The sequence below is a fragment of the Gobius niger genome, assembly GCF_951799975.1.
Source record: "Gobius niger genome assembly, chromosome: 23".
Taxonomy (NCBI): Eukaryota; Metazoa; Chordata; class Actinopteri; order Gobiiformes; family Gobiidae; genus Gobius; species Gobius niger.
In genome coordinates this window covers 6,970,719-6,994,430 of record NC_136874.1, presented here as the reverse complement: position 1 = coordinate 6,994,430, position 23,712 = coordinate 6,970,719, and the positions used below count along the sequence as shown (strand labels likewise).

At 41.6% G+C, this 23,712-nt stretch overlaps 1 protein-coding gene across 1 annotated transcript; it reads left to right on the top strand.

Moving 5' to 3' along the window:
* Positions 1-8,424: 8,424 nt before the first annotated feature.
* On the top strand, positions 8,425-11,462 carry LOC306981847 (homeobox protein engrailed-1-B-like). Its single transcript, XM_079581573.1, has 2 exons — positions 8,425-9,278; positions 10,887-11,462. Exons 1-2 carry the CDS (start codon positions 8,756-8,758, stop codon positions 11,216-11,218), a joined length of 855 nt encoding a protein of 284 aa, XP_079437699.1. The 5' UTR covers positions 8,425-8,755; the 3' UTR covers positions 11,219-11,462.
* The last annotated feature ends 12,250 nt before the right edge of the window (positions 11,463-23,712 follow it).

Here is a 23,712-nt window from a genome sequence, read left to right as displayed (position 1 = left end):
GCATTTGGGATAAAAAAGTGTTTCCCCGCAGGCCAGACTGAGACATCAACAAGGCTCCAGCACGCTCGGCCGCATATCTAACCGCACGACAAATGACGCTCCCTCTCACGTCCTGGTGGGGGCGCCGACAGTGAGCGATGGCTGAGTGACGGATGGGGCTGACATATGAGGGAAAGTGGGGCGGTCAATGCGCCCGGGACTATTGCGGTAATGATAGCTCTGGTGCTGGAGCTGCCACCGTGATCACAGCGAGAAGCGTTTGTGGAAATCGCTCGACTTTTTTGGCGTTCGGCGCTTTTGTGGGTGCGAGATTGTAAGCACATGTGCCAGTATGTGCCAGGGAGTGAGAGGAGAATGGAGAATTAGATCTGGATGAAGCTCAGTCGATCTGGAAAATCACTGCACAGGAGGCATTCATGAGGAAAAACTGGAAGAGAAAATGATCTATTGTTTTACATGTATCTCAACTTAAAGGCACACTGTGGAACATTCCAGATACTGTGTCACAACACCTAGCGATACAAAATGTAGCACGCAGGAGTAAGTTAATATCTACAAGTAGTTGAGTAACTTTTGAAGAAACTGTACTTATGAGAAGAGTTTTACTTGAGTAAAAAAAAAGTTACTTGTGCCACTGGGAGTAAAAACTTTTCCCTCAAACAGTTACTCAGTACTCACAGTAGTCAAGTACAATTTACTTGGCCTACTATTTTTTTTGTCTTTTATTGAGTATGTATTTGGGACACTACTTTTTTACTTGTACCTGAGTCAAATTATTTCAAAGTAACGTTGCTCTAACTTGAGTTAATATTTTAGATCCCCAACTCACCCCTGGTCGTAATGATCGCCATCTCGTAGGTCAGGGGTCAATGCTTTTACTGACCTTTCTGACCTTCTTGAAAAGGTTTATTTAAGCGCGAGCTAAAAAAAAAATGTAAAAAGAGACCTACAAAGGCGCGGCAGGAAACACAAAAGGGACAAACGAGGAGGTATCCGGGCAAGACTCACTGCTAAGCCACACATGCCTTCGATCCCTACTATTGTTCTGGCTAATGGCGTTCACTGGAGAATAAAACAGATGAACTGCTAAGCTCTTCAGAAAATGGTGAAAGACTGTTGTGGGGCGGAGGGAGCTGCGCAGGAGAAAGAGGAAGGAGGAGGAGCTGACCAGTGCAGGACACCACGCTCTGAAACGGGGACAAACCCAGGGGGCGGTGCACCGTTTCAGAGCATCAGAGGGCAGCCAGCCAGGTTTCCTCCGGGTATTACGGTTACCCCGAAATCCAAAAACATGATGGTCAACACTTACTTGTCAGTATATTTTTTTTACTATAAGCTTTTTATCCCCAAATCTACAGGTAAAAAATAAGCATATACAGGATAAAGGAGGTTGTTTTTTAACCATATGGTCCACATTATTATTATCTCTTGGTGTCTAAATGATGCCAGGGGGTTGCTGTAAGTGGTGTAAATATGTGTGTATTCCATGAAACATAACAGTTACAAAAAGATAATGACATTAAATTGCCTTGAAATCCATGTGGGTGCAGTCTAAAAAACAGATAATGTGAAAACAACCTCTCATAAGATCATATTCTCATATTCCTAGAGCTGATTACAAGAATGCAAGTCAAAAGTGTGTTCGCATTTGCATTTCCCATTTAGATTAATCCAACTATGAGGGAGTCAGATCCTGTTTTGGGAAGTATATGCTCTACTGCAATCTCAAGGGCATTCAGCAACATCAGTCTTTATCATTTTCATAGTTAGGTCAGTGGGAAACATGGGTCCTTGCGGATAACCCCAAACCCAACACGCCCCGTGCTGCTCTTCTCTGGCTGTGACTGTATGCTGTGATGCTGACTCACTGATCTGTCACTGCGCACTGGCTAAATTGCATCTCCTCTGTCCCTTAATCAGACAAACAAGAGGACAGAAAGGGAGAGAGAAAATATACATTACTTGCATGGCTAACCCGACTAACGGCATCACTGCAGCGAGGGGACAGCGAGGAGCAAACAAATACGAAGCTAAAATGAAACAGGAAAATGAGATGATTAGTAAAAACATGACTTTTTCTATCAGCGTATAGTCTATAAAGATATTTTCTAAACGTATGATAGCTTAGTTTGAACGCTGTTTGAAGTTTTAGCAGCTGAGGTGTGTGGAGTCAAGCCAGATTTAAAGTGACTGATTTGACAACTTGACGCTTGACTTGACGACACTTCTGCACCGACGACTCGGGAATTGTTTTGAACTCTTGAACCCTTGAGAAATATAGGTCTTTTTGTGGAGACCTTTTTGTGCCAGAGAGAAACCTGACTTCCTGCCAAAACCAACACGGTAAAGATGTCCAGTCGTGGGACAAAATGACTGAAATTATAATCATGGGACTTGGCTTGGACTTTTTGGGGCCAATGAATTGGGACGTGGACTTGACTTGGACTTGTTGGGACCAATGAATTGGGACTTGGACTTGACTTGGACCTGTTGGGGCCATTGAATTAGAACTTGACTTGTTGGGACCAATGAATTGGGACTTGGACTTGTTGGGGCCATTGAATTGGAACTTGGACTTGTTGTGGCCAATGAATTGGAACTTGGACTTGTTATGGCCAATGAATTGGGACTTGGCTTGACTTAGACTTGTTGGGACCAATGAATTGGACTTATTGGGGTCATTGAATTGGGACTTGGACTTGACTTAGATTTGCTGGGGCCATTACGTTGAGACTTGGACTAGACGTGAACTTGTTGGGGCCAATAAATTGAAACTTGGACTTGTTGTAGCCATTGAATTGGGCAATACTGACAAAAATGAATATCTCAGTATTTTTGGGCATCTACTTGCTGACAATGTTGAAGCGATTTTCTTGCAAACCATTGCTTTGTTGCTCTCACCATATTTTACCAATTTTACTCCTCTTTCCTTTCCAATTTACAAATCTATCTGGTTTCTCTTTGCTTTCCATAAAACGTGACACAACACAAATCTTCCTTCCTCTCCATGATCGAGGTTTGTGTACTGCTGAATCCTGTGGGTGGTTTTGTGTGTGTGCGGGTGTGTGTTATCCACTAGGGCGCAGTGTGACCTTTGAGCCGGTCTCAGTGGACCCCTGTCTCATCCTCTCCGCCTTCACCTGAAAGACGCCATCAAAGATACTGTCAGGCCATAGAAAAGACTCACTCCTCCAACCTTTCCCATTCAAAAGTGACAGACGGCGCCGAAATACGAGGGCCGAAAATCCCCAGAGAACAAGACCACGTGAACAAGACATAAGTTTGCTAACGTGCTAATCGTCATGAAAGCTAAACAATGACTAAAGCCACTTGAGAATCTCCATTGTTTGCATTTGTTGTATTAGTCACACAGACGATGCCCCGCAGTTCAGCGAAGCTTTGTATTTCCGACAGCTTTGACTTGTTTCCCTCACATCACATGGAAAGGTCAAGCCCTGTAAGGCAGCCACATTCAGCTTATCTAGGAAGCAATAAAAGAGATATGTGTTGGGTTGAAATCATGTCTGTAGGTTTTTTTTTTCTGTTTATCATTCAGATTTAACCAGAACATTATGATCAAAAGGGTTAGGGTGATAGAAGCAGGAAAAATGGGTAAGGCTTGGAGTGAGAGTTTATCATTGCAACATGTTAGAAAAAAGAAACCTCTCTTTGACAAATTGGCTTGTTGCACGATGTGGTCAAGCATATTTTCTACAGATTCCATCAGAGCCATGGGAAGATATCTTAGTTTACCCCCAAAAAACGCTTTTTCTGTACAGATTTCCTATTTATAGATATTGCCTGCAGTTCGCAAACTATCCATCAGGGGGTGCTGCAGCGCCCTCAGCACCCTGGGTTCCCACGGCCTTGGATTCCATGGTAGACAGTGACTTCCTGTTAAATCATCACTTACTACGTGTTAACAACTTGCTAGGATGTAAACATTTCAGTGGAGGAGACGTCTCTGTACATAAAGGTAGGAGAGTTTGACTTGAAGCTAAACGCTAACATTAAAACATATAAAACGTTTTGATTTTGTATGTGTTTTTTTATTTTTTTATATTGGTTTCAAGGCAAACTCTCCGACCTATATAAACACAGGTGTCTCCTCCTCCTCCTCCTCCTCCGCTAGACTATTTACATCCTTCATCAACCTTTTCCATTATCTTCCAGAAACTCGCTGTCCACCATGGAATCATTAGAAAAAATATGATTATTCGAGCAGACCTGAGCTAATCTCCATCGGAAATGAAAACAGACAGGAAGTACTGGCGCTCACAACTTCAGATCGAAGGAACATAATCACAAGAAAATGTTACTTATTTTTAGATTGCTCTCTGTAATGTATAGTTATGGAGTTCTTCTGAAAACAGAGGGGACTCTTGTGCACGTTTTAGTGGTGGGAAACAACAAAGCAATGATGTAAAGTCATTATAAGGACAGACGGCCATGTGTCATCGAAGGGGGCGTGGCCTAGCCGATGGGAAAGGAATTATGTTTATGTTCAAATAAAGTCAAGCAAAAATGGAGTCAAGCATAAGGATGTTTTTTCTCAGCAAATTGTTCAGTAGAAACAAAAAAACAGCGCTCTTTGCTGATGTTAGCATATGTAGGGGCCATTTCAATGGCCATGGTTGGGGCCATTGAATTGGGACTTGGACTTGTTGGGGTCAATGAATTGAGACTTGGACTGGTTGGGGACAATGTATTGGGACTTGGACTTGGACTGGTTGGGGCCATTGAATTGGAACTTGGACTTGACTTGGACTTGTTGGGGACAATGTATTGGGACTTGGACTTGTTGGGGACAATGTATTGGAACTTGGACTTGACTTGGACTTGTTGGGGCCAATAAATTGGAACTTGGACTTATTTGGGCCATTGAATTGGGACTTGGACTTGTCTTGGACTTGTTGGGGCCAATACATTGGAACTTGGACTTATTGGGGCCATTGAATCGGGACTTGGACATGACTTGACTTGGGCAATACTGACAAAAATTAATATCTCAACATATCTCTAACAAACCATCGCTTAGCATATGTAGCATGAAGCTAACGTAGCTTCCTGGTTAGCATTGTCCGTTTTTGACGTATTTATGAGCTGTTGAACCACTTAGCTCCTCTCATGTCTCTGTATCTTTATTTAGATGAAAAATATATTCATAATCCAGCAGCATTTGATAATGTAATGATGGAGAAGTGTGAAAAAATAATTTTTTTTCCCCCTCTGACTGCTTCAAACATGACCATATATGGGCAATTCCAACTCAACTTCGCCACAGTTTGCTATTTTGCTCATCTTGAAAAGAAAATGAGCAAAATGTTAAATGTTATGGCTGAACGCTGTTAATATCTATGTGTTTCCCGGTGGATTAGCCGCTCACTTCATCACCTGCTTACAGCCTCCACCAGCCACTTGTCACAGTCCAATAACACTGCCCACCGCTCTGTCGCCACGTCTCATTAGGAGCGGTGAAAAGCCCTTTCCCAAAGCTTAATTATTTAACTGCATTAATAAGTGCTCCATTATTTATGGCGGGTGCAAGTGCGCGGGCCAGAGATCAGCGCCCCTTCGAACCGGGCTCCTCCTCATTAAATGGGTAAGGCAGGTCTTCATGTATTATTACTGAGAGAGGGGGGGAGAGAGGGAGAGGCAACACAGTGAATGATAATGGACGATATGCAAACATGTCACACTGACTTTGGCAAGAAGATAAATTGAAAAAAGCCTTAATTGCGTGATAAGGGTTCCATCAACTACATTTTCCTCCAGCTTTCATTGTGTATCCACTTTTCTTTTATTGAGTTGACTATATGAGTCCATAAACAAAAACAAGAAAAGAAGGAAGCAAATTTTAACCTCTGCTTAATTCTCACTCAATTTCAACTCCATCTACAAAGTCTTATCTCCATCCACACTTTATTTTAGTGGCTTTACGCTGGCACCTAGTGGAGAACAAACGTAGCGCAAATGAGTGAACCAATGCCATTTCAGGATGAAGGCGAAGGGAATGTTCTTATACTGTATCTCCTTTTCTCAAATTGGAAAGTCTGTTGTGTGTACTCGTGATTCAGTGGGTAGTTTTAATCAGAAACGTTGGCGATTTTTAGTTAAAATCTTCAGTGGGCAAGGCTTCCGTCACTAGCGATACAATTCCAGCAGATGGCGCCAGAACACTAAGCTAAATTAGCCATATAACAGCCACGAGGACACACACTGGTGCGTGGTTGAGCGCAGGAAACAGTCGAGGCTATTTTGCAAAATATGGCGACTTGAAGATTTGGACGCTGCGCTTTTTGTGGTGGCTCGTGCGCAAAATGTTAAGCAGCATCTTAAAGTATGCCAAAATCATTTATTTATTTATTTATTGGTTTATTTGGTCGGGACAGTACGCATGATATGATAATGCAATATAATAGATCTTTACTGAAAAAAAGAAGAAGCAGCAGATAGTAGTTTCCACATAAGAAGTGTAAGTGCGCCTCTATCGCCGCTAGATGGCAGCAAACTCCAGAGTTACGCACACTGCGTTATGGGCCAGTTTCAAACGTCCTGTTAGAGGAAGATACACAGTTAATATTACATTATTTGAGTGAGAAAGCACAAAGGAGAGAGGGTCAACAGTCCGATGTTTTCACTCTGAATTATTCGCATGAAAGCGGTGAGTCTCGGTGGGGCCAAAATGTGGAACAATTACGCACTGCGCGCTTATGGTTTTTTGTGCAGTGTTTTTCAAAGTTTTCACTCCATGTCCCACCTCATGAAATAGTTGACCTTTAAAGCAGGTCTAGATCAAGATGAAATTTGATCTGAAAAGTGTCTGGAGCTATTTTGGACTAAAGTATGTCTCAACCAGAAATAAAAACACTGAACTTGAATGCATTAATAAAACTATATTATCTGAAATTATCATCAATATAGTCTAAAATTGCAGTTGACCCTGAGTACCACTTGAAGGGAGGATATTTTCACTCTGTTCAATGTTTTCAAATCATTTAAGTGAAATAGAACCTCTTTAAGAACAGTGAGAAATACACTAACTACTTTTCGCATCATGTTGAGAGCTGTTGTGTTGGCTACAAACTATTTAGTCAGAAAGGTGACATTCAGCCTTTTCTCCGCGGCTCCAAATGCCCAGAACAAAAGGTTAATATTGAGACAATATGGCCCGCGCCGCAACAGATTATTTCATTATGCTTTGGAGAAAGACGTTCATTCACTTCCCCAACGACGACATTTTGGCTTGTTCACATTAGATGCGTGATAGCAGAGGGAGTACCGTGTGCAGCCCCGCGCCTCGGTGCACGGTGCGTGTGCGCGTCCGCGTGCACCTGACTCCCACTATATAGGCTACTCAATAAAAAACGAGGCTGTGGCGCGTATAAGTGCATTTATCATCCTATTACGCGCGACAAATCCGGCACCCAACACATGAAAGGTAAAATGAATCACCGCCGTTAAGCCGTCAATAAAGTCATTTCTGTAAATGGTGTCTCCGAGGGCCCGCGCTATTATTCAACAAGCTTTATCAGCACCTTGGAAATTAGACGTGGCTCGCGCTCGGCCCCTGCTTCACTTTGATTAAGGGCCCTGCCACGCGCCCTGACAGCGCTTTGACTCGGCTTTTATTCAGCCCCTTTACCGGCCACGAGCTCCGGGGCTGAGGCGCGCGGGGATGAAGACTAATTAAAAGCTATAAATTATCGCTGGAGGAGCCTCTCGTTTTTGGTGCGACAGATAAGCGCCGGACTGAGTGCTCATTTACGCACAAAGGCGCCGCGGCTAAACACCATATTGATACTGTCCTAATTGGAGTTTAATGAAGTAGCTGCCTCGCGCTCTCAGGCCCGTGAGGATGAAGATTTCAGCGGCTCAACACGTCCGCGCGCTGCTCTTATATGATCACTGGGATTTAGAAACCAAGAAGACATGGTTAATAACTACAACTTAGCCTATATATTCAAGAGGGAGTATTATAGACTTTACACGAAGCTACAGCACAAAAAAGTCAACATTTATTAATTACTTTATACACCAAACTGGAAAATGTGACTCAGTGCCATGTTGTTCTGGCCTAATTCTTCTTTCCTCTATGTGAGACCGCTGTGTCCCTTCATAAACTATTGTTATATTTCTCCAAAGACTAATTGAGATTAAAAAACAAAACAAGGGCACATCTGTGTTGACTAAATCAACCCGAAATGCGTAAACCGTCCTCGGATATTCTTAATTCCCTTTTATTTTTTTCTTGAAGTTGTTTGATTTTTCAAGCAGCCACACTTCCAGCTGACACCGTTATGTGCGTGCGCCGCCAGTGCGCTCGCGCGGTCCTCGCCCGCCATTGGTCCTTTCCCCGATATGACAGGGACGGTCTGCGCTGCCGATTGGCCTCGTGCACGTGTGCGCTTCCGTCTGGGCGTGAGAGGAGGAAAAACACAAGAGGAGATGAGGGCTGGGAGAGTTTGGGGGTTTGAGAGAGAGAATAGTGTGACATTCTGCCCGCGTTGGAGAGACGCAAGAACAACGCGGAGGTGCGCACCTGTGTCCACTCCGGCCCGCACAGGCATGTCGCTCAAAGATAGAGAGTGAGCAACTGTTTAGAAGCGCGTTTTTCCCTCTCGTTTACCGCACAGCAGACGCGTGGGTTTCGCATGCGCTCTGTCTAATTTGGATACCCCAAAAAAAGGAAGGACCCATAAAGCAACAAGTGGAGTTTGGCGCAAAGAGGACAAACATTTTGTGTTTCTCGTCGATGGAAGAGCCGAAGGACGCGAGCAGCGGCCGGGACTCGACCGAGGACGAGAGCATGTCGCTGTCCCCGAACCTGCCCTCTCCGCCACGGCTGCTCCCGCACCAGGCCGCGCAGCAGGCTCACAGAACCACCAACTTCTTCATCGACAACATCCTACGGCCGGACTTCGGCTGCCGGAAAGAGGCGGGCTACCGCGAGAGGAGCCAGGCGTCGGTCCGGGACAGCGCGGGCCGGGACGGCGGCGGCGGGGGGGGCCTGTGCCTGGACTCACACTGCAGCAGCGACAGCAGCTCCTCCTCGCCCTCGTCCTCCTGCTCCACGTCGTCCTCGCCCTCGTCCAAACAGAACTCTAATAAGCCGGGCGAGGCGCAGGGGGGGAACGGGACGCGCTACTCGGACAGCCCGTCGTCGCTCGTGGTTGTGAGCGGCAACAGCGCAGCCTCTCCGCCTTTACTAAAGGAGAACCAGATGCTTTGGCCCGCGTGGGTCTACTGCACGCGCTACTCGGATCGGCCCTCATCTGGTGAGTCGCTATAGAAGGAACTGGCTTTATTTACTCTTTCTCTTCCTCCTTCTTAGGCATTCACAAACTCCTTAATTGCGTAAAAATCTAACTTTACTCGGGCTAAACATGATAGTTTTTAGTCTTAAAATTAACTATTCTTTACAGTTACTGTAACAGGGGAGATGTCAGCGACAGCGTGACACCATTACGCACGGCTCTCCTCAGTCATGTTTTGCTTTGCTGTCCTTATCATAAACTCCATACTTTGGAACTTTGGAAAGCGTCACAAAACCTCAGAAATAATATGTCATGTTTATGTCTTAATACTTTTTTCCCCCTTTGGGCTCATGTTTTGTTTTCATTCATTGGATTTTCTCAAAGTAGCACGCGACAAAAATGCTTAAAATAATAAAGATGAATTTTAAAAAAACGTGGCAGTATCGTATTACGACTTGGTAAAAAAAAAAAAAGTATAAATGTAATTAAATAATAACAATGAAAAATGCAGGTCACACAAAGAACCATTGTCTCTGGGCTCGAGGCGCTATTTACTTTTCCTTATTAAAATCTCTCCAACTAATTTTATATTTTTTGTGGGGGTCAAATTTAAATACAAATATTTCTACTACTGCGAACTCCCATGTTCATAGTCGTCATCATTTAGTGAATCAAACAGCGGGGACTTCATCCATTATTGATGTAAAGCGTTTACACCGTTCAAACCACTGTTTGTAAATCCATTTCTGAAATCAGAGAGGCCAAACACAGACAAAATATTACTGACAGATTTAACATTTCTTTTTTTCCTATTCTATGTTTATACTGCACCGTTTATAGAAGGGACTGGCTTTACAATGTTCGATATAACATATGACATTACTATTTACGCGCAATGCCATTGTTATATTCCATCAAAACAAAGCTAGTTTTGAATACCTGGGCTGCGCACGTGCTTGTTTTAGTCCATAGTGACACAGCCTGTTTTAACAAAGTGCTATGTTTGTAAGAAATGAAGCAAAGGCGCGTGTTTTGTTGGCTTTGTTGAACATTTAGATAAAAAGTAGCCTATAACGCGTAAAGTATCTGTCATTCATAATATTTTGACTGAAATGTTTCAAGGCTTGAAAACGTTTTGCTTCTGGTGTTTTATAAAGCCAAGAAATATTATTATTAATAATAAGAATGCGCGTGATGTGTTTGCTTGGTCCATAGAGCAGAGCGTTGTTATTGTTGGGTCATTCTAATACGCATGATACACAAACACATACTGTTATAAGTGTAGCCAAGAGCGCATGTCCTGTATTGGATAGACACACATAATACAGTTTGGAGTTTGACTTTTGATCTGCGCCTTCACATTACGCAGTTTGTTTTTGCAGTAGTATACAGTGTTATAGGAATACGTTTTACGCATGGGCTTTAAACTTGAGCGCACTGTTCTTGTAAAATACAACCACATAGGCAACAAATGATAGCCTTTGTAAGACAAATGGAACAAAGAAGGGATTTTACGCATCACTCGGCCAGACCTTCGGGACTTTGTGTGTGTGTTTTAACTTCGCTGCCTAAAAACCTGCAGCTTTGTCATTTACGTCTTGTCCGGTGCTATTGTTGTCTCCACGTCAGGCCCGAGGACACGCAAACTGAAGAAGAAGAAGAACAACAGCAACAACGGCAAGGAGGACAAGCGGCCCCGGACGGCCTTCACGGCGGAGCAGCTGCAGAGACTCAAGACGGAGTTCCAGGCGAACCGCTACATCACGGAGCAGCGGCGGCAGTCCCTCGCGCAGGAACTCGGCCTGAACGAGTCCCAGATCAAAATCTGGTTCCAGAACAAGCGGGCCAAGATCAAAAAGGCCACGGGCTACAAGAACGGGCTGGCGCTGCAGCTCATGGCGCAGGGACTGTACAACCACTCGACCACCACGGTGCAAGACGAGAAGGAAGACAGCGAGTGAACGCGGGACTCACGAGGAAAAGACGCTCTGAACCAATGGGGGGACTATTTAAAAAAGACAGATCTGTTAATACTCTATATGGACATAATTATATTAAAGTTTATATAGCCACACGTTCATGTTGTAGTATTTAATTTGGGCTATACTTTGTTTATAACTCGACATTAGGCTATTTTGTGGTCGTATTTTTTTTTAATGATTATTTCGCGTCTTATCGTCATCTTGCATTTTTTTTTTTTTTTTTTTTTTTGCGTCAGTACCCCGAGCAAGCCAAAGATTTTAATATGTTCATTTCATATGTAGTCTGAAATAAAGCGAGAGACGAACGGATTAACGATGGCTAATTTGTGCTTTAAAAAAACAGCAACGTTATTTTAAGGATGGATAGAGATTTTTGACGAGATGCCATGTCCTAATGCGTAAAGCTGCCCAAGTGTGCGCACCGCCAAGAATAGAAACCCTCGGCAACCCCTTTTATTTTGCCATTTGATAACGTGAGAAAGCAGGGGTGTCGTTTCTAACTCTACGGTGTGACATCATCGCGAGCTCAAACTGGACACCACTTGTTTCCAAAGCGAATCAAAGAAAAAAAAAAAAAGTTGAAAAGTCGAAAAGTTTGTCCAAAAGCGTCAAGAAGCGAGAGTTGTGCGTAAAAAAAACAAAAAAAAACATCCTCCTCGTCTGGCCTCGCGTGACCCCGGGGTTCACGGCGATGTAGGGCCCGGGCTCGTGAACCCTTCGTGACACGGCGTGTGTGTGTTTGTGTGTGAGCTTTTTTTTTTTTTTTTTTTGCGTGGGTGGCGCGAGGTCAGGCCACAGTGCGAGCGTGCGGGCTTTGAGGGAGCGTGCGTAACCATAACGCGCGACACACACACTCTCACACACTCGGAGGACCGCTATACGACAAAAGGAATAGATGTTTTTTCTCAAGATATATATTTTTTCATCCTGTTTTGAGAAGTTTTACTTGTTGCCACTTGAAAAAAAAATCGTCTATTTTTACTTTAAGCATAAACCGATATTTGCCACGCGCTCTTGCAGCCTTGCAGCGCCACGGCCTCTTCAGCCTCTATAAAATATTGACTCACATTCAGTCTTAACCTCTGAACCCTCATCTTCTCCAGTTCAGTTTCTCACCAAATCTAAAAGTATACAGCCCATAAAGGCCGGAGCAACGCCTCATTTGAAAGCTAAGACCTACAAAACTCACCCAAACAGATCTTTTCCCTCGCGTTGTTGCCGTGCTGCTGTCACTTTTTTGGTCATTTATCTTCATTGCTTTTTGTCGCTCTTCTGTGACGTTTATGCTGCACATTCGTCGCTTTTTGGCCACTTTTCTGATGCTATTTTGTGGCATTTTTCTTGCTTTTTCGTCGCTTTTTTGGTTTCTGTCATTTTTTTTGTCGCTCTTTTGTTTCCATCCTCGTTTCCGTCTCATTTTTGACGCTGTTTTCGAGAAGCTTTTAGATTTGGGTAAAGCCAAACTGGTTAAAGCGTGGGTTAAGATGTTAGAATATGTAAACAAATTATCCTATTCCCGGTCCTCGCTACATACGCGCACTATTATCTGACACCTCACCGGAACGCAACCTCTCATATTAAAGCCTATACTAAATAACTGTTAGGAAAAGGATTGTAGTCACATTGTAGTGAAACCAGGACACATTGACCAAGTTCTATGATCGAATCAGTGAATCAGTGAATCATGCACAAATATTTCATTGGTCCATCGCTCTATTGTCCTCAGTGATCGATGGTTTGCCTGTCAGTCCCATTTAAAGACGACCTGCATCACCTAAAACCAGTGTGTTTTGAATTTGGCACAATTTTACGCACAGCTTACTTTCCTTCTGACCTTTCCCACAGTTAAATATTGACGAAAAACACGCACAAAGGCAACCAATAATGGCGTCTCCAACACCGTGAAAATGTCCGCTCCCTCGCGTTATACGGCCGTGATATCACTTTCCATTAAACGTGTGAATAGCTCGTTAAGAGGCCGCGCCGTCTCAGTGTGGCGCGTGTATATGTTATTTGTATACGACTGAGCGCGCGTGCGGTTATTTAATTAAGAGCTAACGAGGCCGTGCGCGCGCGTGTGCGTCCCCCCCACAATCTTTAATTATTATTTTTTTCCCCGAAGCGGCGCATCTCGGCCTATAGCGCGCGCGCGTGCAGCCTATTTAATAACACGTACAGAGGCGTCGTAATTGATTTCGATAAAGAAAAAAAAGACAACGGGGGATTTGCAGTTTGGTTTATGGGCCGAAATTAATGAATATTTCAGCGTGTCCTTTCATTTAAAGATATTTGTCTATTTATTTATTTATTTATGAGACGCGAGGTGAGAGAGCGTCTCGAGAGAGAGCGTAAGGATGATGTACGTAAAGAAGCGTCATCCGAAGAGACAGTTCCTTTGGCCTATATTTTCTACAGGCTACATTAAAGAAAAAAAATCTAACCTCTTAACTCCCACCTGAACCGAGCACATTTTCTCAAATTTTGGCTTTACCCAAATCTAAAAGCGTCAAAATAGCGAAAAAAACGAGACGGGAAATCAACAATAAATAAATAAATAAATAAGCGACGAAAACGCAACAAAAAAAACGCTAAAAAATTTGACAAAAAAAGGGCAAACAACACGACAATAACACGTTTCAATCCGTTTTGTAGGTCTTAGCTTTCAAATGAGGTCAAACCGAACTGGAGAAGACTAACCCAGTGACATCTCATTGATTTCCAAAGCTGTGGTCTGTTATCATGAGCGTAACGTTTCTTTTTAAAATTCTCATAAAGATTGAAAAGCTGTTTTTTTTTTTTTTACCGAACAATGGGGAATTATAATACGCAGCTGCAGAATCCTTTTCATAATGTAACATATTGGGGGAAAACAAAGTAATGAAATACTATATCTAATAAGTATCACATGCAGAAGCCCCTGCCAAGGCACTGGTCGTATATCGCAATTACTGTATGTGAATGAGGTTAATGTGACTTATTGAGCCACAAAAACCCACAAAACTTAGTATGCTGAAATAATAATAATAATAATAATAATATGCTGTAATGATTATTGTAGTTTGGCCCATATCTCCAAACAGAACAAAATTACTTCAAGTCATATAGGGAACATTTCATTCATCTTTCTATAGCAGGTTCTGAGTCGCACTACAGTTCAGGGAGCAGCCTATATAATCTGAAATGTTCCGCAATGTGGCTTTAAAGAAACCCAAGCAGCCTGACCAGCCCCAAGTCCCATTTCCTAACACGAGTCCCTGCTGCGAACAGGAAACAGCGCATCACCCACATTATTTAAAATTCATACAATTACGAAACAGCGGAGCTTTTCCTTTGGCCCCTTTCTCTACAAACTCTCTCTCCTATACCGCCGCCTTGTCGTTTAGGAAGCTCGCGATTTATCTCTAAAACAAAGACAAGGGGGAGAGAGGAAGAAGAAGAAGAAAAAAAAAAAAAGAAAGAAAGAAAGAGCTGGGATCGCTTTGCATAGTTAGCACAGTCAGCCTCGCGGGCACAATATGGATTTAATTTATATGCAAATGGAAAGCAATAAAAAGGAGAGGATACACACTGGAGATGGCGCTTAAGAATAGGGGGGGAGTGCCGGATTCCGAAAGCAGGTAGAGGCTCGAAGATTTATGTGCCTCCTGTGAGATACTGTGTTATATAATATCCACTAAATGCACTGAGGACGCGGATTAGACGGTAAAAAAGGGAAGCCAGTTTGACATAGAGGCGGAGTTCATTTGGCTCATTTAAAGGGACAATGCGTATATTAATGAACATATCAATGTAAATATGCCACAATTACCTCGTATCATGGGAAAGATCATCCACACATGTTCGGTTCCTCTTCAGCCAACACTTTTATAAATGAGTACAATGTAAGGAGCTGTGTAATAACGTGTGCCTAAGTGTTACATACATGATGGAGTAATGTGTACTTTTACTTTGGAGGTGCAGAATGTAACAAGACAGAGGAGCCCGACTCTAACCCTAACCTCAAGGCCTTTTGTTTTATTACATTATGTACCTCCAAATCAGAATCTGAATACTTTTTATACTATTCCATTGTTTGAAAACAGGTTCATAAATTAGGATTTTTTGTCGGTACATTCGTGCAATATTGAACATATAACACGGAATTTAGATTAAAAATAAGCTATAAGTGCATAAAGAATATTAAAATACTGTAAAATTCATAGATAATGCATATTCATAAATGGGACACCCTTGAAGCAACATTTAGCTTGTATATGGGGCCCAAGATAAGACACAATATTAAAAACACAAACATACATTAATATTACCTTAAATACCTTTTACCTTCCTAACCTAACTAACCTTACCTACTCGAATTTAAAACTACCGTACCCTACTTTTACTAGCTTAGAAATGCATCAATTTTACATTAAAAAGGTACATATTATATGCTTATACACATTAGTACATATTACCATCAGACATAAGTTATATATTAAATACTAATACACGGGTATTGTGTATGTAATAGGTACACGTTATTGCAGATTGTTACACAGCACCTTACATTGTACTAAAATTGGCCGGTACAATGTGTCAGGGGTAATGTAAAATAAAGTGAGGCTTTGTTTTTAATATAAAGACTATTGTCAGTTAGTAATGCAATATTTAATTTGTGGGGGAAAAAATATATATATATCAGAAATTTGTCTAAAATGACAGAGATTTAAAATGAATAGTTATATGCATTTTTCCAAACATAACACCAGGATATTCAAACTCATCTACAATCTGTAGCTCCTCTCCTTTAAAAAAAAAACATTTGAGCTTGTCCACCGCACACACAGTTTTCATAGAGCGTGGACACATTGCTTTCAAATAGATACTTATGGGTCAGGAACAATTCTAAAAATGGTCCTAACATGGTAAAACATTAGGTATCGCTTTAGATTAAAGTGCTCTCATTAAGTATAGATAAGCATTTTAGGGTTAGGGTGAAGGTTGAGCTTTGGGTTGGCCATGAATAAGCATATTGATAATGGCCTATTAGTATGTTAACAGAAAAAAAGTTCAATAAGCAGTGTGTTAATACTTTACAAGCATATTATTAATTCTTATTAATACCTTATTAATACTTAATGAGAACACCTTAATATAAAGCGTTACCTTTATAAGCATTAGTAATCATTTTGGGTTAAGGTCAGGGTTAGGTTAAGGGTTGGCTCTGAATAAGCATATTATTAATGGTCTATTAGTATGTTAACAGAAAAAAGTACAATAAGCAGTGTGTGTATGCTATACAAGCATATTATTAATTCTTATTAATACCTTATTAATACTTAAAGAGCACACCTTAATACAAAGCTTTACTGGTTGGGTTAGGGTTAAGGGTTGGCTATGAATAAGTGTAATATTAATGGCCTATTAGTATGTTAACAGATAAAAGTATAATAAGCAGCATGCTAAAACTTTAGTATTTTATTAATGCTTATTAATACCTTATTAATTCTTAAAGAGCACATCTTAATATAACGAGTTACATTATGGTTTTGGCTTTTCAAATTTTGGAATATTTCAACACACATTTTGACAATTTTCATGGAATAACCGAATACACATGATGTCACAAACACCTTCATATTAATCTTACTTCAACCCGAACCAAGTGGACTTATTCAAGCAAAAGTAATTATTTTTATAGGATTAAATCAAATGTATTTTACAGTAATAATATGATACTAAACAAACAAAAGCAGCAGTGTAGTCGTCGCCGTAATCGTATTTGGGGCCAATTTCCTAATCTCCTGCTCAAGTTCAAGTGTAGCACCAGGCAGCTCACCACCACCTGTCACTCAAAACAAAAACTAACTAATGTGTCTCGCCACTACAACAACAACAACAAAACTACAGTATGTAAAACCAAGAAAGCCTTAAATGTGAGTCTTTGGAGGAGGGAGAAGCGATATGAGCGAGACACAAAGGAGGCGCCTCTCGGCTCAGTCCGCTGTGACCGACCTGTAAGTAGGCGAGCTTATTTATACCATTATAGAGAGGGGGGGGGGGGGGAGAGGGGGGGCGAGTGATTCCTTCTGCGAAATCGTACCTGACGTGTGAGCGCGCCGTGGATTTGTTAACCCGGGCAGACTGCGTATAATGACACGATTTGGCATGCACAGGTTGCAAACAAGCGGAAAAAGACTTCTCCCCGAATGCTTTCTTTGGGGAAACGGAGCGGTTTGATTCTTTTTTCCTTTTTTTTCTTCTTCTCTCGACAAAGGCTGTAATTTTCGGAGAGTGTGTTCGTCAGCTAATCTGCAAGAAATGGAAAAAGTTATTGTTTAAGATGAGCGAAAAGGGCGGATGTGTTTGCTTTTCTTGCAAACGTTGCCGCGTGGAGAAAAAAAAGGATCAGCCGGTGTTGGGTGATGTGCATGTTGATTTTGAGGCCGGATTCCAGACACGACGAGGGTGGGTTTAGAAATCGAACTCAAAATCAGTCACCAGCTCTGTTCTATTAGAGAAATGAGGGAAAAAAAGGCCGACTAGTCCGGACAGAATCAAAACAGTACACTTTTGAAAACTTCATTAAATAAGCAATGAGAAAAACAAATGTAAGAAGAAGAAAAAAGGTGCGATAATAGATTGAACGAACATTTATATGGGAGAAAAAAAACTTAGTTGGGCGGAAATTTGTCATATTTTTCATGGAGTTGCCGTAGCGACGACCACAACTCCCCATTTACTCTAATGGGAAAATTGTACCATTGTTTTTCTCATTGCTTATACCATGAAAAATATAGTTTTCATACTCTGGAAATCTAAACATTGTGAACCGGACTATTATGGGCTTTGAAAATGCAGAGGATAATTCCAAATTCTGTCTTGGATTGATTATTCATCAAAATCCAGAAAATATTAATTGCAGCAGTAGAGAAAAACAACCAAAGTCTCAAACTCTTTTCTCCGTATGAAATACAACCAAATAACACAATAGGGTAAATTACCAATATACCATTTCCCTGTAATACAAAAGAAAAGTCTTTCATTCAGTAATCACATAATTAAAGAAACTACACTTTATTTAGCCATTATAACTACAGTTAAAGCCGATCTCATAATGAATACTTCTTCACATACTTCACTTATTCATTGTTATGTAGTTATTAAGCGTAACTAATGAATTGTTCATGATGAATTAAGTGTCTACTCATCATTTATTACGGCTAAATAAGGTGTAGTCAAATAGTTTAGGACAAAGAAAAGATTTTAGTTTTTTTCTCCCCAGCTTCATGACAGTATTAGGATTTTGAATTTATTTTTATTCATTTGGCATCGAAAAGATCATGTTTGTGCTTTCCCAAAACTCTGCCCTTCATGAAAGAACTTATCTTTTATTGTGTTATTTATTAATGATAGTGAATAGAGGACGATGCTTTTTTGTATTTTATGTTATTGTAGCCGCCTGGTCAGAAAGGACTGGGGTTCGGCCATTTTTGGATTCCACTTTAACCATTTTTATGCAGCAGCCTGACACCAGAATCAGATTCATTTCATTTCAATTGGCAAAGAAAAAATCCACACAGATTACCGTAGAATAAAATGTAAAGAAAAACAATAGATAAATATAGGGCCGACCCAATAAACAGCTCTCAATCATATTTATAGTGTTAAATGTGGTAAATATCATTCATTTCCCACGATGCAGCCTCTACTTAAACCTTCCTATGATAAAATGTTTAAACTTTAAACAAAGGAATAAACCGCGGCCCATGAGGACTTCCCGACCTCCTCGTATCTCCCTGTTGGACCGGCATATCCCGGCGTGAACAAAGGTGGCCTTGAGAGCAAACCTCCCACGGTGCATTGCAGCGTCCAGGGGGTTTGGACGGCCTAAACCCGGATTACATGGAGGATCTGCACAGCGCCACTTGTTTACTCTCGAGCCGAGGGCGGGGGGGGGGGGGGGGGGGGGGGGGGGGCATTTGTTCACACCGTACGAGTTATTTATATGCCACAGTCAAAATCCGGGAGTAAAATTTGGATTTAGAAGTGTTGAGAAAGGTAGTAGAGGTATTGTTTTTTTTTTTTGCATAAAGTTATTTTTCACACAACAAAACCCACCTTGTTAAAAAAAAGTCCTATCTAAGGAGGTATTCTTTTATAAAACAGTGGGATGAAGCATCTAGTAGAGCAGGAAGGGCATCTGGCTTCAAATATATGCAGTTTCTGAGTTTAAATTGAAATATTCTAAGGGGAAAAACCCTCCAGTATTGAATAGGACACGGTTATAATGCTTATATGCTTGAAATAAAGCCTAAACAGTAAGTAATTGAATTGAATTTGACAAAGCGGTCCCGGGCCAGCACCAGCATCCCCCCCCCCCTCCTCCTCCTCCTCCTCCTCCTCCCCGCCTCCGTCCCACAGCGAGAACAAAGGCCTGCGCACCTGGGACGTCCCGTTATATGGGTGGCCATGTGCACCTCGGCCCTCGTCTTCCATGCCTCGCACATATGGAAGCGCTTTATCATTCCTCAACCTGTCTCTCTCTGTACGAATGTCCGGCGTGTGAGAAAGAAGCGCTGATGTTATTTTCTCTTTCGGTGGGAAGACTCGGGTCGGATTGAGATTCCGATTGTTGTCGTGTCGTCGGCCATTTTGGGCGGCGGTTGAGGTGGAAGGAGACGGCTGAACAAGGGCAGGACTGAACCAGGAGCAAAGGCTGAAAACTTCCAAGTATTGGTGAATTCCAAGCACTTGGTGTTTTGGGGTATATCTAGTGAACCTCTTCACACATGTTCTTCAGTTTGGCTTTACTCAAATCTAAAAGTTTCAATAGGCCAATTTGAAAGCAAAGACCTCATCTAAATTGAGCTTTTTCCACGCATTGTTGCTTCTTTGACATTTCTTTTTTTTTCATTACATTTTTGCCACATTTTCATCGCCCTTTCTCACTGTTACTTTGCTATTTTTTGTCGCTCTTTTGTGGCTTTTTCATCACTTTTTTGTCACTTTTCTGTGGCTCTTTTGTTGCATTTTCATCCTAGTTTTTGTCTCATTTTTGATGCTTTGTTCAACAAGCTTTTAGATTTAAGTAAAGACAAACTGGAGAACTGCTTGGTCCAGGTGAAAACTCCTCTTAAGAATATTTGACCTTGTTTTGACAAATTTTGACTTGCCAAGTAAAAAAAAGCCAGTGAATAAGATATAAACATCTTTTAAAACAAGTGGATTGAGATTTATGATCTAATTTTAAAGGCACGACACCCAACTTTTACCTTTGTAGTCCATATCTGACTATAAGGTCATTTTGGCGGGAAACCTGTGTAGCCAAAATCTGACTATAAGGGCATTTTGGCGGGAAACCTTTTAGTCCATATCTGAGTCCGTAGGTGTCATCAAAATGTAGCAAAAAAAAAGGTTAAAGAACTCGTCCCATATTGACCATACATGACATCGACAAATCCTAATGCGATACAGACCAGGCGGATTTTTCCCCCACAAATTACTACTTCTACAATACTCAAAACGGTGAAAAAAAAAAAGTTATTTCCTTAATCTAAGTGCAAAAATACCACTGAAATGAACTCATCATTGAAGAGTGTATAGTGGGTGGATAAAACCAAGCCAAACTAAACCAAACTCCCCACCGATCCCTCCACCGTGCTCTCCGTCCCACCTTTAGCGAACCCTCTCCCGGTGTTCTCTTACACATGTGAAAGTGAAGCAGACGGCGGACTCTTCAAACGGCCCGCGGACAGATCCCGTCTTTCAGCGCCGCGGCCTGAAGGTGGCGAGGGGTGATGTGGGAGGGGGGGGAAGCCATTCCTCATATTCCATTTACATACGCCTGTCATGGGACCGTCCCGAGCTGAGCGGTGATGTCATCGGCGCGGGGGGTCCGTGGGAAGACGGCTCACCGTCGGGACGGGAGAGAGAAGCGGTTCCTGTGATCGCCGGTCAAGATAAATGACAACGTTAGAAAGTTTATAGGCCAAAAGGTGTCAAATTTCAGCTTTGCTTTGACCGACTAAAACTCTTGTACCTGATTTGTGGCAGATTTCAAAGGTAATGGGAAGGAAACGGCCTTTACAACTTCCTCATTTAGGGAAAACATAAAGTACTGGAGCTTTCCGATTAGGTTGCGTTCACGACATTCTCGATTGTCATGTCATCATTTCAGTTGGTACAGGGGCTGATACAACTCAATGAGAAAGAAATCTCCAAATATGTTCCCTGATCGTTATTTGTAAATGATTGGATTCACAAAACCGCCACATTCATCTTATGACATGAATTTAATCATTCTCCTCAAAAACAAATGTTTCTCTGTGAATCTGAGCTGCACTGTTCTTCCAAGTAAATACATACAGGTGTGGGACACAGTTCAAATCTGTCTTAAAGGCACCCAGTTGAATGTTTATGTTTCGTGGTCCTTAAAGGCCCTATACCAGATTTTTTTTTTTATTGCGAACAATGAAAGAGAAAGCCATTAAATTAAAATGTTTGATGTGGTCAAAACTCATTTGTTATTAAATTTGTAGCATCCAAATTCTTCACAGGGACAAGTTTATAGACACATTTCACAACTTGCAGGGTGACTTTTTAGGGTCACTTTCACAAAAATGCTGGAAAAACAGCCTGAAATGTCATAAAATGTCATGAAATGTTTTATAATTTGATGCAAGCTGTTTTTCCCACAGGTGTTTGAGCTTACAATGCAGTAAAGGAGGAAAACATACATTTCATTCAATTTCTTGAAGTAAAAACAGGTATAGCTCCTTTAAGCAATATGTGGCTCTCGATGACATAAACCATGTAACAAAAAAAATCATCATTTTGATGGTTACCATATTATAGAATTCCCATCCATCCATTTTCTTCCGCTTTATCCGGGGACGAGTCTCAGCAGAGATCAGAGATGCCTTGGCTTCCCGATCCACGCACACCTCCTCCAGCTGTTCTGGGGGGACCACACATAGACATAGTCCCACCAGCGTGTCCTGGGCCGTCCACCAGGCCTTGAACTATAGAATTATAGAACTAAATGATAGGCTTTTGTGATGTCACGAATACAAGTAGTAACAAACAATGTTATCAACTAAAACAACTTAAAGGTGCACTATACAACTTTTCATGTAAAAATAAAAGTTGATATTTATGTATTTGACCTTTCAGTGACCCAGCGCCGGCTTGGGTGGTTCACATAGCGCCTTTACTTTTGCTCCAGGATCAATTCTTTATTAGGTTTTCACAGCTGATTGAACCGTATCCATGGTTACATATGCATTCCATTCCGAAAACCGACCAGAAATCCGAAAAAACCTGAAATAAAATTGATCCTGAAGCATCATAGGAGCCACCGGGATGGAAAGCGAAGGAGGCGTAGGGCAGCTTTAAACAAACACTATTCACACATATGCTCCTAGTAATGAGTAATAAAGGTAAAGCACTTGGATATGGAGCATAAACGTAATACCTCATCAACCTGTTGTCAAAGCGAAGCTGCAACATCGCCGTGGAAACGAGCCGGTCCTGTCCCGCTCCCAGTCTGAGAAGAGGTCGTTTCCCCCTGCAAAAACACTCACAATGAAATAAATGCTTGTTCTTTATTTTTTTGGGGGGGTGAAATATTACGCAGTACTGCTTTAAAGGTACATTATACAGACTCTAAATGGACAATAAGTAACCGAGACAGACAAATAATGTGAACAAGACAAGGGAGATTCCTGGAAAATAGTCTTAACATGTCTCTGGAGAAGCTGCAGATTTTTTTATTTTTTTTCCCCCTCACATAAGGCGGCGGTGCATGGGAAGGAGGGTGGTCAGCCTCTTTAACTCTTCCTTAGAGAAATATTAGCTTAAATATGGCTCTGAACTCCGGCAGGGGTCAACAGCCGGCAGTCCATTTTGCGGAGAGTTGGGGAGAAGGGGAGAGAGAGAGAATGGTTGAGTGCGAACCATTGGCAGACGTCCAAAAAGGAAGTTCCCGTTATTTATGACTTGACAATAGACAGTATAGCTTCCCAGTCTGGGCCACAATGAATCCAATTTACTGAAAGGTAATTAATATTAGCAGATATATATGTGTGTGCAGATACTCAATAATAAAAGTATTCAGTGCGATTTCTTAGAACTGCATTAGGCCTTCGCAGTGAAAACATGATTCGACTTTCCGCAATGATGAACACACTGAGGGATTGTGGTGTATTCAAATGTGGAGGACAGTTTGTGTTCTATCTATGATGTAATAAAATTCAGGAGTGTTTCAGGGGCAGAAAAGGAAGTAGCCTGTGTTAGGAACTGTGTGAATTGATCTATTTACCACTTCTGGTCTGTGTTTTAACAATGGCACAACACTAAAGCTGGAAAAACAAATAAATGATCCATGATATGTCCCCTTTAAAGGGCATAATGACACTTTCAACAAAAGTTCAACAGAATTAAGAATTATACTTAAGATTTTGCTCAAACTTGTGCCTCGTTTTCCCTGTTTT

Bases quoted from the DNA above. Each gene is read 5' to 3' on its own strand.
- LOC306981847 (XM_079581573.1), top strand. From the start codon at position 8,756: ATGGAAGAGCCGAAGGACGCGAGCAGCGGCCGGGACTCGACCGAGGAC. The intron at 9,279-10,886 runs GTGAGTCGCTAT...TCTCCACGTCAG, and splicing joins CTCGGATCGGCCCTCATCTG to GCCCGAGGACACGCAAACTG.